Below are 18,919 nucleotides of genomic sequence, written 5' to 3'. Positions count from 1 at the left end.
CGGTAAATTACCGTAAATCTTAATTATGTTATTTACTGGCAAGAGTTTTCTCAAAGTTAAATGCATTTTTAACATTAACAAGTCTTTATCTTCACAGAACAAAACCATACAATAACAGGCTCATGCAAAGCATTCTGGGAACCAGAAATCATCATCAAACTTTTTCTGTTTTTTGCTTCAAATTTTGTTTCCCAGAATGTTTTGCTTGATGCCGTTATTTTAGTTTTACTCTGTGAAGACAAAGACCTGTAAATGTTTAATGTTCATTTAACTTTAAACAAAATGTTGCCAGCAAATAACATAAATTTAAATCAACGGTAAGTTACCGGCAAATCAGCTGCAAATTTCTACGGAATTTTTTTACAGTGTAGATTTAAGATAATGTAAACTGTAAATAGGCAGATGGGGTGGTAAAAAACACATCGCAAAGAATAAAAAACACATTTTAATTTTATGATATGTCCACTCTAGTGGACAACAGGACTTTAATGTTCTGAATTACATCCATCTTGATTCAGTGTTTTTGCCATTTGATTCAATTTTCACATTCATTTTTGTTTTCAATTTAATTTTCACCACATTGTGCAATTAAAGGTTATGAGTTTTAAATGAGATATTTGATTCTGACTTTTTGGAGACACATAGGAACATGTTGTTCTTATTCCACCTTTGCTTTGCATCCTGGCATTCTGCATCTAGATACACTTTGGAATGTCCAGCATTTAAGGCAAACGGATTGCACCATATTTCCTAATTATACCCCATGGTTGCATAACAACAACCCAACATTGGGTCATTTTTAACCCAGCAAGTGTTCGGTCCAATATTTACCCATTATGGGTCAAAAATAAATTTGAGTGTTGGTTAACAAACAATGAACTAACGTGAACAACTGCATTAACATTAACAAAGTTTAATAAATGCTGATAAACCATACTGCTCATTGTTGGTTCATGTTAGTTAATGCATTTATTAAAGGGGACATTTCAAAATACTTTTTTAAGATGTCAAATAAATCTTTGGTGTCCCCAGAGTACGTATGAGATGTTCTAGCTCAAAATACCATATAGATAATTTATAATAACATTGTCACTTTGTAGGTGTGAGCAAAAATGTGTAGTTTTTTGGGTGTTTCCATTTAAATGCAAATGAGCTGATATCTGCACTTAAGTGCTGTGGTTGGATAGTGAAGATTAAGGGGTGGTATTATCCTCTGACATCACAAGGGGAGCCAAATTTCAATGCCCTATTTTTTCACATGCTTGCAGAGAATGGTTTACCAAAACTAAGTTACAGGGTTGATCTTTTTCATATTTTCTAGGTTGATATTAGCACCAATTATAGCACTTTAAGATGGAAAAAGTCTGAGCATCTGTCACAGAAATGCCTATTACAAGAAGTAAAATAATCATAAGAACAAAGTCCTGGTGTCCACTACAAAGGACATCAAATAAAAGTTGTGTTTCGAAAGGGTCAAAATTATTGTAAATTTCTGAAAAACTGCTAAATTTTCAGTCTAGCCTCTCATGTTTAAAAACAAGTATTACTTACTTCCCTTGTTGCCATAAAATGTAGAAATTGCAATTGGCATAATTTAAAAAGGAAGTGTATGTTCTCTGTACAAATATATACATACAAATTTGGTATAACTAAAAGGCCCAGGATGTCATTGTGACAGGACAGTGTGATTTAAATAGGTTGAATAAATTGTGCTTGACTTAGAGGTCTCAGATACATGTTCACTACAGATGGCACACATGAATTGCTGGTTCTTAGGAGGATATAAAATGAAAAGGTAGGTGGTGGATTAAAATGAAAAAACATGGCCTCTACAAATACAATGTATTTCTCAATTAATTGACTTGTTTTGACATTTAGAAGTGTTATCCTTTTGCAGCCGACAAAACAAATATTTAAATAAAGAACTGCTGTTCAAATGCTGTACTCAAATACAGTAAAACGCCTACACTTGCTTTCAGGTCAAACAGCTCTCAAACATCAAATTACACCACACGGTACACAGTAAATACAGGTGTAGTGACACTCTATGAAACAGTAGGCTTCAACCGTTCAACTCATCACCGTATCCCTACCGTATCTATATATATAAATATATTAATTTCCCCCAAGGGTTTTTGCCCTTCTATCCTTCTAGGAGTTTTTCCCACTGGGTTTTCTCCTAGGGGGGGTTTTCGTCCCAGGGAGTCAGCCAACTTTGGCTTAACTTAGCACTTTACTGTATACGTTACATTATTAATACGCTAGCTTGTACGGTTTAACCTTAGCCGTTATATTCTACTTCTTATATTATCTATTGATTTTCTGTGTTCTCCTTTACATCTACTCATGTAAAGCTGCTTTGCAACAATTAACAATTGTGAAAAGTGCTATATAAATAAAATTGAATTGAAATTGAATTGAATCACAAAATGCTAAACTTCACTAATCTTCTCCTTTTTTTCTCTCTTTCTCTCAAGTGTTTTGTCAGAATCTATCTCCTACTAGAAGTTAGTATGGAGCGAGAGGCAATAACAATTCATCAGCCATGTTCTCCTGAGGGACTCTGGAGTAATAATACAGGAGAGCTTTAGTGGAAGCTCCAGGACAAGCATCAGACACTGCCGAACACTGCATCAGACCATCTCTCTCCTTCTCAGTGGAGAAAAACAAAGCTCCTGTCCCTGCAGCTCAAAGCTGTCGTCATTAGCAGGACTGTTTCTGGAGAGAAGAACATAACTCCAATTGATCATCTCAGAAAGCCCAAGCACTCCAGATTTGATTCGACAAGAACGTTTTCCATGAAACACCCCCTTTAACATCTTTTGTGATTAAAATGAAAGTTTTGAAGACTTATGTATGTGTAGCCTACATGGGTGTAAGCTTACAGAGACCAAAAACTATTGTGATTAAATGTAAAACGGTGCAATCCGGACATGTGTGTCCTGGTTGAATGTGCGGGGCTGCATGAAAATGAGACATCACATATTTCATTATGACAGCAGTTTGAGCAAAGCAGCTAAATGTTTTCCACTTGCCACACAGCTTGGCGATGCCCCAATAACATATTTAAAGACATCAGCAGAAAGGAACGCCTAAACGGATGCATGAAAACTGTTAATTTTGTGAATGTCTTTTTGGAAAACTATTGGAGCAATAAGTGCAACAGGGACCACCTAGCGTGTAAAAGCTGTGCACTGTGTTAACCTCATTCTCTAATCTCTGGAGATGCTCTGGCAACAGACATTAAAGTCATGGCCTTTAGTCTTCTTGTTAGAGCGACCCGTTACACTGGGTGTCTGGTGGCTATGGCCCACCTCCAATTAATTTTAATCCTGGCAATATCCCTGATGGTGATGTATGAAAACAGAGCAGGAACATAGTCAGGAGGTTGGACATCTGCATCAGTCAATAACTAGTCACAATTGAAAGGTGGGCCAAACAATTAATAAGTAGACAATGGCCCTTTGCACCGCAAGATGATACATAATCAGATTAAGTGTGAATTGCCTGCAAGGGACAGCATCGACTTAAATCCAGCAGGGTTTAAACTTTATGATTTAATAATGGGATTCAAATGATTGGTTTAATAATATCATCCAGATGATTGAACGCTGCTGGCATTGCCTTTTCAGCATTTTACAAATGATGCAGCTTCCCAGAAGCTGACTCGCTCATGCATTATTCAGAGTCGAGTAATCAAATGAATAGATGAGGGCTGTTGCAGCTCTAAGGTAACAAACCTATTGAATGTCTGTAGAGTAAGTGTCAATAGATCAAAAAGTAATTAACACTAATTTTCTCATACAAAATCCCAATGGAGAGACCCCCACTTCGCTGAGGACGTTCAAAGAGGCGCTTCACAACAGAAAAGGGCACGCAGACCCAAATCTGTCCACATTTACCTCCACTAGTCCTTACAAAAGATAAATGTACAATAACATTTTTTATCCACAACGTAATATGGCATCTAAACGGTACACAGGACATTTTTATATAAATACATACGGATGAGAAGTGATGCTCTTTATTAGCATCATCTTTAGGAAGAGACTTTAGGAACTACAATGCATTTGTTATTCACATAAAGTTGCAGAAAGAACCTTTGAGACCTGTGGGGAGGACATGCAATCGTACCCCTGATACAAATGAAAACAAGACACTGGCATCTGGGCACAAGGTGTGCAATATTCCACCTTTAGTTTGCAATAGTTACAGCTAAAATTACAGTGTGTTTAGAAGTAGGACAAGCTGCACAGAGACAAATCATAAAATACTGTTTAATAAGGATTATTAAGGGTATCATTATTAAAGGCACCATACCATGAAAATACCCCTGAGTTCTAATTATAGTTCTGTTTTCTTTTAGTCTCCCCACCTTTAAATGTCTAATGACTCGGAAATACTTTGCAATAGAAATTTTTGCATGTTAAAAAATAAATACGACCTCATGTTGTGTCAAACTTTCGTCCATCATAAAAAATTTCTTTGTTTTTCTCTGCGACTTTTTTAAGTAATATTTTGCAAATTTTTTCACAACGGATGAATTAATATGCATGCAGAAACAGTGTGCAAGGTTTGTGTGCATAACAAGTTTGGAGGATAACGAATACGAAAAAACACATACGAAAATTACAGACTACAGCGCGCTAATATCTTACTACTGTTTTAAAAAGTTGCTACTTTTAAAAACTTCATTTCAATACTGGTCACTCAGTCTCAGGAAGTTTGATTTAAAGTGACACTTTGTAGTTTTTCAACCTTCATAATATATTTTCAAGACCCTTGTGATGGTACATTGACTTAAAATAGGTTGAATGACATGTCTACCATAGCCTGACGGGGTCTGTATCGCTTTTACTAGTACTTGGATTTTCGGGTAGTAACCCAAGCACAAAAAGAACTACAAAAATCTGCGTTACGGCATACATCACTTCCTCAAATTCAGACCTGAGAGCGCAACTATTTATTTTCTTGATGTTTTTGTCATGGCCGAAGCAGTAATGAAACCCAAGGTTTTGTCGGGGGAGACCAGAAAGAGAAAACCAGATAGTGACAGAATAAAAAGAAGGACGAGGATCAATATTGGGCCAGCGTTGCATATAAGTCCTGTCTGGCGCCCGTACACTATTTTTTAACATGAATTTCACTGGAGGCTACTTGGAGAGTGTAGAGAGAAACTTATATCACATGACACTGTAGCGAAGTGGTAGCGTCACAGACCTACGACTCGAGTGATCTGGGTTCGATTCCCCTTTAAGGCAATACTTTTTTATATAAACTTTTACCAAGCGACCACCATTACAACTGGCTTGTAAACGTGAGCTACGCAATCTTTTGCAAACTGCAGACTTTGTGACCTAAAGAGTTGTCTTCTTTTCCTTTGCGACAGTGCTGCGGCGCTTGTGGCCTCTAGGGGCGCTAGACGTGAAAAATACATGTCTAGCACTCCCTAGTGGCCAAAAAGTTCTGTGGTGTGCCTTTAACATTATACATGACGAGACTTTCACCTGTGCCTCTGCTTTTATCTGAAATGTAACTTCTAGTTATTTTGTTGCCACCATATCAATATCACAGTCAAATTAACGTCGTGTTTCCACTGTTGTTTTAAATAGCACAAAAGCATTGGACCTTTACAGAAGAGAATGTGACTGGATACATTCTCGCATGGTTTGCTCCAAAGAGCATTTCAAAAGTGATAAATAACCTACACTTCCACAAGTCCCAGAGAAAGTAGGTGATGCCGTAAATAAACACTTCATCAGAAATTAATTGTCAGAGGCGGCCATTAGTATTCATCGTGGCGCTGAAGCAGTCGTGGGGCTCGTGGTGAAGAGAAAGAGGCACAAATGCCGCCCATAAATGAAACTTGACCTTGCCAACAGCTGTGCTTAGTGACTTATGAGATAATTGTCTTTCAACCAGGCCGTTTGTGGCACCACGTTATGGATCCAGCTGTACCAGTATAACGTTTCAGGGCTCGACTCTCTCAATCAAGCCCAAGCATCCTAAACTGTTTATCGATATAAAAAAGCCAGGCAATATGCTGTATGTGTAATCACCTTTGATATGTTTCATCATTCCTCTGAATGTCTGAACAGATCTCTGAGCTTGTTCTTCAAAGCCATGGGATCATCTTTTTAGAAGTAATACACAACTATGGCTGCATTACATAGTATTAAAGAAAATGCAGTGGCTCAACTGGTAGAGCATTGCGTTATCAGCACCAAGGTTGCGGGTTTGCACGGCACCTGATTACTTTTTGAAATATGACTTGCACTGCAAGATGTTTTCGATAGAAGAGTGTCCCAAATGCATAGTAATAAACTTTTTAAATAATAAAGTATCCAATACAGTAACTGTGTTACAGTATAAGTATGTAAACTCAATTCAAAGGTTTTCTCTTTGCTTTGGAACTACTGTAGGATTGTTTGTTTTACATATACTGTGCCTTAAGTCTGCATGTGGTCATTTCTTTAGTCATTTCCAGTACTGTTATATTATTCAAGTACTTCTTTGCCTTGGCACTTAATCAATGGCAGACATAGCGTTTGCCTTGTACTCGCTCTTTTTAGTCCAGCAGTATGTGCACAAAGACTTTTGTTAAAATCATCCTCAAAGCGCTTGTTAATTTCATATCGTGATATGGAAATGTGCAGATGTGAACGTGCTGCCCTAAACTTACCAGGAATACTGACATGCTGTACATTGGAAGTGGGAAACTGTATGTAGTACAAAGAAAGTGTTAAGGATAAAGGACCAGTAAACAGAAAGTTTATCCGATCGAGTGGCCAGAGATCGGAATTGGCCAATTTTACGCATGATTGGCCGGACCGGTACTCGGTTGGTCAGTCTCATGACATTCCGATTCCGGTCCTTTTATTGACAGTACTCCCGACCCGTTAATCAACAGATGCATTCATTTATTCCATACTGACTTTCTGCACATCCGTCATTTGAACAATGTTGGTTCAACAATATAGTTGATGATGTCACATGATGAGTACTAATTAATCTGTTCAGAGTCAGATTATTGCAGTAAATAACGTACATTGCATCTAAAGACTGCTTATGTTGCTGTGTTTTTGTTTTTTATTGTTTTATTTTTAAGATATTTCATTCATTCGCAGGTTTATTTCTATGTCACTCATCCCAGGGATTCCCCAGGGTCTTAAAGCTCAAAGGTCTGCCCACATGCACAGTTTTCAAAAACAGTGCTTTAATTAAGTGTGCTTGCAAAAAGCACACTTATTGTTCTTCATTTTTTGGCCAGCTCCTTCGACTAGGCCGTTTGACACAGAGACCCCGTTCAAACTTTAAAACGTTTGGGCAGTGCCAGTCTAAGTTGCTTAAGGACATGACGTCACGGATCCATGTCGTTCTTACGCCATATTGGATTGAACAAAAAAAGATTCACAGGTCACATATTTTGTGGAAGCGTTTGCCCATCACAGCCCAAACAAAATCTGAGGCGTAGCCACCAAAACAGGAAGTCCTTCATATCTCAGGAACGTTTTCACGTATTGAAATCAAACTTTGTACATGAACTTGGGACTCCAAGTTGAGGATGCACAACATCCAAAAAAAAAAACATTCTAAAATTTTACGCCGCCAAACAGGAAGTCATTCATATCTCAGAAACGCTTTTACGTATTGAAACCAAACTTTGTACATGAACTTGGGACTCCAAGTTGAGGATGCACAACATAAAAAAAACATTCTAAAATTTTACACTGCCAAACAGGAAGACATTCATATCTCAAAAAACGCTTTTACGTATTGAAACCAAACTTTGTACATGAACTTGGGACTCCAAGTTGAGAATGCACAACATCCAAAAAAAAAAAAACATTCTAAAATTTTACGCCGCCAAACAGGAAGTCATTCATGTCTGAGGAACGTTTTCACGTACTTAAACCAAACTTTGTACATGAACTTGGGACTCCAATGTGAGGATGCACAAGATAAAAAAACTAAATCTGCGGCACCAGAGCAAGCACACTTTCGCAGTTCCTTAGGTAATGCATTTTCTAGTTCTGTTTATAAACTGAAAGACATGAAATAGAATTTGTATATATTTAAAATGACAGATATACAATGCACTGTCTACACGTCATACTAACAAGTGATTATGCTAACCATGTCTGTCCAAATGATATTTGGATATCTAACATAATGTCAATGAGCCTAACTATGTTTGTGAGCACATTATTTTGAGATCTTTTCCAATGAAAGAAGATCATGTAATTTAATGCATTTTTTATGATGAAAATAACGTTTTTTTATAAAAAATAAGTGAATCTGCAAAAATCAGTTTTGGCAGGTCACGTCTACATAAAAATCGAAAATCGGCCAAGAAAATTGCAAGATTCAGGATCTAAAGTAAATCTTTGTTGCTTAACATTGGTTTAGATCTTATATTGGAGGTTTCTTTGTTGTCCTTGACATTATCACAGCATCACAATGAAAGTGCCATTTCATGCACTCTTATGCAGCAGGCAAACCACTGCTTTGGGCAGCAAAAAAATATTAAAATACTAAAAATGTGAAGAATAAGTTCCCTTGAGAAATGGACTTCCGCAACAAGGCAAAACAGACTAAATGTGAGACTGGAAGTTTTAGTACCACATATAAACATCATCAGTTTTACAGAAACAAACAATTGCAGTGGTTTCCCTTGGGAACAGAAATAGACTTTTATCAAAGGGAACACAAACATGCAGCATCCTTATAACACTTTCAGGTTCATCAGGAGCAACATTGTAGGCAATTCCAATAAACGCATTTGAACTGTGACATAAGCCCCTTATCCCGGAAGGGAAACGGATAAGCAGCCGAATCTTGCAAATCATTGCTGCTTTCTCTCTCTCTCCGCTTCTCTTAGTCTACATACACGGATGCAAACTCACACACAGACACATCTGCATGGGATTATCAGATTAGTAGGCTGAGACAGTGTTGCCCAGTGTGGGCGTGCAGGATCACCCAGCCAGTGTAAGCTTCTGTACTAAAGCTATCACTGCTTTCTCATGCGCTTAATGTTCTGGCCTTTCGGTTGTAGCATAACCCAGGAATTAAACACACCGTTTCTCCATCAGCAGCACGGCGTCCCTCGCAGATGGAGTTTAGATCGCTGTCATGCTGGAGAATGGCCAGGTGCGCTGTGTGCCAGATGTGCCACAGGGCACCCGAGAGATAGTGCAAACATGTCACGGTGTCTTGCCACTGTGGATTTGTGGCACAAGATTCATGACTGGTATTTTACAAATGGCTGTTCCCAATGCATGTGACAGACAGTCAGTGTTAGCTACACCCACCCGTCAGGGAGGACCACACTCACAGATCTAGAATCTTTGCAGACCTCTTCAGCCTTCCAATGAGTTACCACATGGCTAATCTTGTGCGTGTATGTATATGTGTGTGGTTTTAATCAATTCCCTACAGAATTTTCAAATAGGCAATTTTTTCAAAAAATCACTCTGGATTGAGGGCCCATGGGAGTATATTTATAGAAGCATGACATTAGAAACATTAGTTATATTACTTTTTACTACGAAACATTACCTCATATTTTCCCCAAGTTATAGGCCTGTTTTTTTAAATATCCAAATGTGTACTCATAATACATGCTGTTCACATCAAGAGCTCTACAGTTTCAGAAAAACTTTAGAATCCTGGAAATTAGGTGTTGATAAATTGCCATACCCTCGTTCAGACAGCCAGCGACGTTACAGCTGTGTGTCGCCCGTCTCTTTCAACGAGGCGTGTTTAAATCTGGTTGTCATAAACAAATGAGTACCGTCCACTCCAGTAACTGACGAGAGAAGGATGACGTGAACTCCACTGCTTCGTTCTCATTGGTAGTCGCTCCCGAAATTCGCTCAACGTTTGAATAAAGTTAAACTTTTCTTTACTTTCTCGCGTCGCTGGACACGCCCCCCCAGCGGTCGCCAACGGTCACTTTCGCTCGTGTCGCCGGAAGTCGCCAGGTTTCCATTGAAATTAATGAGATTGCGTTGCTCTGCTACTGCTGGTCGCTGGCTGTCTGAATGGGGCGTTATGGTATTTCTGCATTTACACCAGACATGATTGAAGCGTTAAGGGTGATTTACATGTTAAGTAAATGCAAAGATGCAATAGACATTCAAGAATGACGCGATTCGAGCAAAAGCTCAATTTTTTGCAGAAAATCTGAACTTTGGTGGATATTCGCACCGCGTTACCCAATCAGGAGCTTGCTCTGGTAGTGATGTGATGTGAGGCAAAAATACAAAACAACAATGGAGGACAAAATCATCGTCACTGTATGTGGACACCTGGATCTGTACGACACATCTTCATACTTGTATACAAACAGGAATAAAAAGGATCTTGCTTGGAAGAAGTGAGTGAGGAGGTTGGTTAATCTGGTAAATTGTAAAAACGCTCTTTACTCAATTTGAGCTATACACCGATCAGCCATAATACAGGTATTATGACCACCTGCCTAATATTGTGTAGGTCCCCTTTTGTCACCAAAACAGCCCTGACAAGGTGAGGTATGGACTCCACTAAACCTTTCTATCAGAACCAGCATTCACTTTTTCAGCAATTTCAGCTACAGTAGCTCATCTGTTGGATCGGACCACACATTTTTCCTGTTTCTAAAACATCAACTTTGAGGAAAAACACTTAAAGTTGATGTGTTAGAAGCAGGAAAAATGAGCAAGCGTAAAGGGCTCGCTATAGTTGTGCATAGGTCCTACAGCGTAGCCGCGACAGCGTAGGTTTCGCGTCGGTTCTCATTTAAACTTTTGCGTCGACGTGCAAACACACTCACAGACCGCTGGTAGGCAGTATTCACGCGTGTAACCACAGTAGCAGCGCGACCGTCAAAGAAGAAGCAGCTTGGCAAGTTAACCCACAAACGAAGTAAAAACAGCAACAAGACCAGCAATGATGGAAGTAAATAAACAGTGACTTTGTTGCAGTTTGAGTTAAATCACTCCTCAACTTGGCCAGTCTTTGTTTTCACTGTTGCAAATGAAAATACCTATGACACAGTTTTTTTTACCTGACGGGAGGGGTTCTGGTGGACCAATCACAGCGCTTGCGGTCCACGTTAAAATTTTTGCGAGGTGCACGTCAGGCTACGCACAGGCTACAGATTGTGCACGACTATAAATCGGGCTTTAGGACCTGAGAGACTTTTGGTGGCTAAAGGGGGACCTACACAATATTAGGAAGGTGATTATAATTTAATGGCGGATCGGTGTAGATACATATTGAGACTACAAGCTAGCTAAAGCCGGCCAATTGAACCTATTCGCATCTAAAATTTATGCACAAATAAAGCAAGTTCCCTCAAAATGTTTAAGTGTCCAACTATGCGCAAATAGCGTGATTTATTCACTTTATTCGCATCTGGTGTGAATGCAAGGAGCTGACTGGAGTCATGTTTTTATTTGGATAAGGATTAATAAGCATTAGAATCTTGACTGGTGCAAAATAGATTTACAGTCCCATTCAAATAGGAGTAATGTAGTTTGGTGTAATGAAGTCTGGTTATTACCGGTGGCACAATATTTTGTCCCCACCAAAATGATGGACTGGGTCTGTCCTACTGTATGTAGTGAGTAATTTGACACAACAACAGCATGTCCCTGCTGCTCTTTAGTCTTTAGGGTAAACTTCCAGAGATGCCCACTAAAACAATTTCATGAGTTCGCATTAACATAATCAAATATGAAATATTTGGCATGCTGTCCGAGGGGATGGCTCAGAGCTCAAAATATTAGCCCAAACACAGAGTACCCCCTCCCCCTTTATCTGGGATAGATAAACTAGCAGAGGGTGAAGGGATGCTGCTAAAAACTGCACAGAAGAGATGTGAGGGACAGCCATACATAGAGACCTCTATAACTCCCAAATTTAGTTAAATAAACTTCATTTTGAATAACTTGGCATTTTTCTAAAGAGTGTAAGTGGATAACAAAGAAATAAATCAATAAGCTCCAACGGCTTTAAACAACAGTATAAATATGATAAGTTATTATTAAATACTAAATACTGTACATTAGAGTTCAAAGACCAACAGTGAAAATGCTGTTTTCATTATAATTTATAATATTTTTTTATTTGAGTGATTGTCGCTTTGAGAAATTAGAATTAATTTCAAAATTAATTTGTACTTTTTATGTCTCCTTTTAATGTAATGAAAGCATGCCCTCAAACTGGCATGGTCTCCACAAGTTAAAAACCTGATGATCCAAAAATCCGAGTCCGACCTTTGTATAAAAGACATGATCAATTGTGTCCCAGAAAAAAAAATCTTTCTTGCTCGCTTTGTACATTAAAATGTATTTTAAATTAGAGGTGCATTAATATATTGATGTACCGATAATGCTTGCTATGCTTCTCAATGAATTACGGTGAAATGCCGCTACATCCAAATGCCAGGGGGCGCTCTCGTGCAAAAACTCAATATGCGTTGTAGACGAAGAACCATACACACAACACGCAGCTCCAGGAAATGGCTTAAGGATATAATATTGCTGTTCTTCAAACCCTTTCAGGTATTTTCATGATAATAAAGAATATGTATAATAATTATGTTTGAAAAATTTTGTTTTTTCAAATGCATGTTTTTAAATGCCTCAAACAGTGATTTCACATCGATAAGGACTTACTGGTCAAAAGCTGTAGTACATGAAATAGCTTTAAATAAATAGTTATCGGCCACATATAAGTAGTGTATATCGGCATTTATCGGTGCACCCCTATTTTAAATCCAAGATTTTAATTTGGTCTCAGACTTTCAGGCCCCACTATGTGTTCTAAAGAACATGAATGTTTACGCACATTGACAGAAAGTGATTTTTGGGATTGTGGCTCATGAGGCGATCTTTGCATTGCAGGATTCATTGTGGCATCAAAGCAAATGTTAACTGCCATAACGTAATAAATGCATGTGATCTGCAAATGTCAGCTAAAATCTATGATGTTCCAGGAAGCCTGAAAACCAGAAGCTGAGAAAGGTCCAATCATGACTTTGGTTGGCACAAAATGGACCCTTTGATCTCTGGGAACATGTAATGTTGTCCTGACAAACAGCAAACCACTGAAATCCTATTAAATGAAATGCTTCGTTGAAACAGAAAGCTCCTTGTCTTACACCAGAGACACAAAAAGGTAAAAACGTGTTTAAATAGCAGGAGAATCTTCCATCTGTCGTAAAATAATACAACTGCTGACAGCAAACACGTCATCAAGAAAACTGCAGGGAAAAACATTCAAAGTGCATAAAAGGCCATTGCCAATTTTCTACAGTCATCGCTCCCCAAATAGCAATGCTGTGCTTGAAAATTACAACAATGATGCAGCTTGAAATAGCAAGATAGAGAAAGATATGCAGTAAAGTTTCCTTTGAGACAAAAATGAAATGTCATTAAATATCCAAAAATATGATAACAACGTACTGTACCACCACACCTCCATTTTCCAAATGAGAATTTATTCATTACTAACAGGTTCATAACATTCAAAACCAATTTCTTCATCATCTTTAGAGAATAATATTTCTTACAGAATTATTCTCCAAAACATTGGAGAAACCCCCAGAAGAGCCAAGAATGGGTTTTGAGATCAGATAAAACTAATTCGATCCTTGATCTGTATTCTGATTATAAATACTGGCTAGCATTTTCCTTTATGAACACTGTAAAACCTATAAATCACTCACACAATTGCTCTACCAAATATGTAGTGTCACTTCATAAAAGGTCATTCTTTAAAAAATCAGCAAGGAAAAGTTCATATGTAGCTATGTCTTGCAGTCTTACAGCTGTTGCATTATCACCTTTATAAATATATATATGAGAACACTGGACTATCTAATTCAGTCATGTAGCTGCATGTTTACCAGATAATGTAATAATTTTGAGACGCCATAAACACTGATCAAGGACGTGTTCGTTGTCTGTCCCGTGCGTCAGGAGAGAGACGGATGCGATTCGCACTGCGTTGCAATCAGTGTCCAGATCTGGCGTGGGCAACGCTGCTGGACGCGTGCCATAAACCTCACATGAGGACGCGTAAAAGTTGAACCAGAGAAAGGATTTGTTTAGTCATTTTTAATATCCCTTATTCTTGTTTGGACGGCTTTTGGCAGTCATTCAGACTCCAGCCTACTGAATAAGTTATGTGGTGCTGGTGAGATTTTTAACGCAGTCTAATGTCTAAAGGACAACCTACAGTATAATCGACATTAGGCGGTAATTCAACTCGCATTAACGTGACTAAGTGATAGTAATTTGCATTGGCGACAGTAAAGAGTTGCGCTTTGTGCTTGATCTCGTGTTTCTGTATTAACCTGATACGGGTTAGCTGCTTCAGAATCAGAGCCATTTGTCAGTCCATGACTAATTCAATGTATTTTTTATTTTATTTGATCATAAGCTTATTTAAAACACCGCATACTCGAATGAGTTTGCTGATATTTAATTGACAAACGGACCATGACTGAAACAGCCGCGCGTATTCAAGTAGCCTATCCAAGCTCCGTATAAAGTGTGGTGTTCATGCATTAAAAACCTGAAACATACTCAAATGAATTTCACAAATTATTCGAAAAAATAAACATGATAGACATAAATCACATTGTATGGGCATGCTTTTGGTATAAGGTGATTGTTATAGGCTACAGCTTACTTGAATATTGAATATAGGCTATTGAATACTGCTTTACGCACAATATCATACAACGTCGATGTTATAAATGTATGAGTTTGACAAACAAAACAACGACACTTCAAATGTCGATCACTGAGATTAATTATTTTGTATATAAATTGTTTTATAGTTTTAACTTTTAACACTGTAATTAATTAGAAGAATATCAAAAGCATCATTTATTGTGAATTAAATCATATTACATCTTACCTGAGGTGCCAACGATGAGACTGGTTTGAAAGATAAGAAATATTTCCCAGATTATATCCATGGTTCGTCTTCATTCCAGGTCCATTGCGCTCAGAAAACGGGGATCAGTTGCAGATAAGTCCACCCAGGCTCTTTCCCACTGTACACCTTCCACGAGATCCTCTCCAAATCACACACATAGCACATTTATCTCGAGCACATTACGCCACATTTCACACAGCCTAAAATCCAAGTAAGACTATGATCCGATGTAAAGGAGGTATGGACTGATATCCTGATTGCGAAGACTTTAGGAAATGTTTCCTTGCGTCCCACGAGCCTCCATAAATGACCTACGCGTTCCGGAATCGCGGCTGTTACGATGATGTTGGACTCCGTTGATCTGTTCCTGTAAAGAGTGAGCACAACTGTGAACAAGATTTGACGCGTCCTCGCATCGGGCAAGGTCGGGAATATGCGCGTAACAGTTTTAACTCAGTCAGGTTTTAACGCGCAAATCACATACGCGAGCGCTGTGCTGTAAGGGGGCGTGCTTCCCTTGTTCACGACACTTAAGTCTTGACTTAAATGTCATTATTTATCCACCTCCATTCAGTGGCATTAGTTCGAAGGAACTTTAACAGAAACTGTTACTGGTATATAAACTATACGCGGTGTTTAAAGCAATGACTTTCTCAAAACACTCTCCTGGATTTGACACAGATTCACCAGGACAAAATGTATTGCTACAAACAACTTTAACGGTGAATTATAAAACACCGCATCCGAAATTGTCTAAAGTAAAATGGCGAAGGGGGTTGGTGTGATCTTACCTGTTACTTTTTGCAGCTCGAGGCAGTTCAAAATCCTACAAAACTTGCAACCTGGAAATGAAATGCAGTGGTCTATGAAAAAAATGTATTTAATTTTAATTTCTTCAGGTCCTTAAGGTAGCCTAAACGTCGCCAGTACGTCGCCTCAATGAGCCGCGGATACGCGCAGCACTACAACCAAATGCGCACTCTCGCGAATAATTGCGTGAGCACGTTACCCAAGCAGGTGGATGGAGCGCTGGCGCCCAACACAGAAAGCAAAGGATGGGCGGGGCAGCAAGATATAGGCAGGTTGCCAAGAGACATCTTTGAGCGACAAAAAACATTGGATCATGCTACTGTTCATATATACACATGGTAATTTAACATCTAATTAAAGGGTTAATAAAACATTTAAAGTATGTGAATGTGTCTCTTACTTTCTATATTAGAAACAACATTACTGTTGTTAATGTTTATGTCTGTCAGGTCTAAATATGTAAAATATCTATGACATTGCTAAGGCTTTTGTTTTTTACCTTACTGAATTATGCAATACACGAACAAAATAGAGAAGAATTTGGAAGAACTAAAGGATACTGTATGAAGAAAATAATCTGTATAAAAAGTAAGACTTGTATGACCTAACATTATTTCCAGTCTGGAAGTATAAATGGTTCTCTGAAATGAGAATGCATGAGCATCTGAACAAAACATTTAATACCATAAAATTCAATGAATTTGAAATGCACAAATATTTCACAAAATGTGCAATGTTTGAAACATGACTCTTATAGGAAGGTCGTGGATTTTTCCTTTCTTTAAGTCAGTTGTAAAATGCCAGAGAATGACAAGTATTTTGGTGCAGACTGTTACTTGGACATTTTAAGTCTGTTCTTTAACAGAAGCTTGCACAGTATGTACATAATGTATGTATGTGATTAAAGTATAATACAAAAAGGCATGAATCAAACTCGAGTTACGATAAAATGTGATATGGGCACAAATTATAGATATATAAAACACCAACGCATATATTAAATGGGCATTCAATATTTTCTGAATATTTCTTTTTACATTTTGTCTTATATTAAAAAAGAAAGCATAAGAATAGCGACCAGTGTTGGGTAAGTTACTCAGCAAAAGTAATTAATTACTAGTTAATTACATCTTTAATCATGTAATTAGATTACTTTACAAATTACTCTTTCCAAAAAGTATTTATTTACTTATTACTAATTACTTTCTAAATCCTATTTAGTACATGATACAAGCTTGAAATGGCTTGAAGAAATAATATATAAAAGTACATCAATTATTCTGGTCCCACTTTAGGGTCCAATTCTCTCTATTAACGAACTTTTAACTACTTTTGCCTCAATATACTCCAACTACTGCTTATTAATACTAAAGAAGTTGTTCATTTTAAGTATTGGTAGAAATGGGGAGGGTTAAGGAAGTAGAATAAGGATTTGCAGAGTCAGGCATTAAAGGGGTGGTGAATTTGTTGATTTTATTGTTTTATACTGTTGTCTGAGGTCTACTTATGATGTTTGCGTGGTTTACATTCAAAAACATCAAAAGCAATAAGTAATTGGCTATTTTGTAACATGGATTAGTGGCTATCTGGAGAAATGGTTCGTTTGAAGGGGCGGGCCGCATTGAAGACCTGGGCCGGGTTTCCCAAAAGCATCGTAAGGCTAAGTTGATCGTAAAAACTATCGTACGAATCATCTTAAAATTACGGTCTCCTGACGATGACGTATACAAACACATACAATGACATTCAGGATCCTGACACTACCCCTCCTTTAAGGGATGCCACACGGCATCCCAACACAACAGTACATGACAAAACAATAAACAAAGTCCAACGGCCAGAAGGCCGACAGTGCCCAATGTCCGGACCCCCGAAAACAGAAGGCGGGACAGACGGTCTCCGGCAGGAAGTGGGCCCGGATCCCAGCACCGCTCGGCCCGCTGACCGGCGCGATGGAGCTCTGTTCAGCGAGCCCCGCGACAGAAGATCGGCCAGCAAGCTCCAAGATTCTCACTGGTCAGTGAGCCCCGCGAGGGTTCCTGTACGGCATGTCCTGTGTCCTGTTCGAGGAACTCCCGTGGGGCTTGTCGATCCGGATCTGTCCCGTGGAGTTCCCTGAACAGGAACACTCCCGCGGGGCTCACTGCACGGCCACAGGAACACAACTCCACAGACAACAACAAGACGGGGCAGGACTGGACAGACCTCAGGACAAGGCAGGACTGGACACACAGGAACACTCGACGGAGATGAACTGAACAAGTAACAAAACCAAAACAGAGCTGTTTGCTGGGTTCAAGTGTGGTGGTATCATTCTGTCAGGAATGGTGGTGGATGAACCCAAGCGCAGACAGCTCTCAACTCAAAAGACTTTTATTATAGAACAAAAAAAACTCCCTCGAGGGGGTAAACAAGGCAAGACTGAAATAATAGCAAACATGACAAAACTAAAAAGACTCCTGACGATGACGTATACCAACACATACAATGACATTCAGGATCCTGACACTCGTGGCTTCTTTACAAATGAATCCGTGGTACACAAAGTAAACAAACACTCCCCACGCGAGCTGGAACTTATTCAAAAACAACCTTTATCCACGCATTCCTAATGTTATGTTCCGAGCCTCCGAATTAAAGTATTCAGCTTCTGTGTTGCTCCCACGTGGTTCTTCCACAACCGAAAACTTTGCTACCATGGTTACTCTATCATAACAGACACCGCATCAAAATAAAAGTCTCTCAGAAATTTTTTTATTTAAAAGTCATTTTGGTTACAGTTGGCAATCTTTAAAGACATGTTTACTGATGAGACACACGTGTGTCACGCGAAGCTGTGGGCGGGGCTACAAAAGTGGTTCTTGTATTTGGATTCGTGGAGGTGCTTCAATTCTATTTTGACGTCATATTTTTCCGAATTCAACACTCGGCTGTAATACTGGCTTGGTGCCAAAAACTGTTATATTTCATTAGCACGGTCGTTTTCAGTTCTGAAACTTGCAGGATGTTCATTTAAGTATGATGACCTCTTATATAACAAATTATCAAGTTAAAATTGAGTATTTGATTCACCGCTCCTTTAATATGTGCTATTAAGTAATAATAAACAGCCAGCATCTCATTGATATTAATGCTAATAATCAACCAGTTAATAGTGAGAATTGTAAACTTA

General features: G+C 38.5%; 1 protein-coding gene across 2 annotated transcripts in view; it reads right to left on the bottom strand.

The window, feature by feature from the left end:
* ca10a (carbonic anhydrase Xa) overlaps positions 1 to 15,909 on the bottom strand; it is a 216,304-nt gene extending 200,395 nt beyond the window's left edge. The window contains exons 1-2 of one of the 2 annotated variants that reach the window (XM_055175822.2): positions 15,729 to 15,909; positions 14,917 to 15,304 (exon numbers count right to left, since the gene is read on the bottom strand). In XM_055175822.2, coding sequence (XP_055031797.1) covers positions 14,917 to 14,977 — 61 coding nt within the window. In that variant the 5' untranslated portion in view covers positions 14,978 to 15,304; positions 15,729 to 15,909. Of the gene's footprint in view, positions 1 to 14,916; positions 15,420 to 15,728 lie in introns of those variants that run through there. The other variant, XM_055175823.2, reaches the window with a different exon arrangement.
* Positions 15,910 to 18,919: the final 3,010 nt, after the last annotated feature.

This window comes from Misgurnus anguillicaudatus, chromosome 4 (assembly GCF_027580225.2).
Source record: "Misgurnus anguillicaudatus chromosome 4, ASM2758022v2, whole genome shotgun sequence".
NCBI classification, from domain to species: Eukaryota; Metazoa; Chordata; class Actinopteri; order Cypriniformes; family Cobitidae; genus Misgurnus; species Misgurnus anguillicaudatus.
The sequence above is the reverse complement of the archived record's forward strand: the minus strand, read 5'-3'. Positions and strand labels throughout refer to the sequence as shown.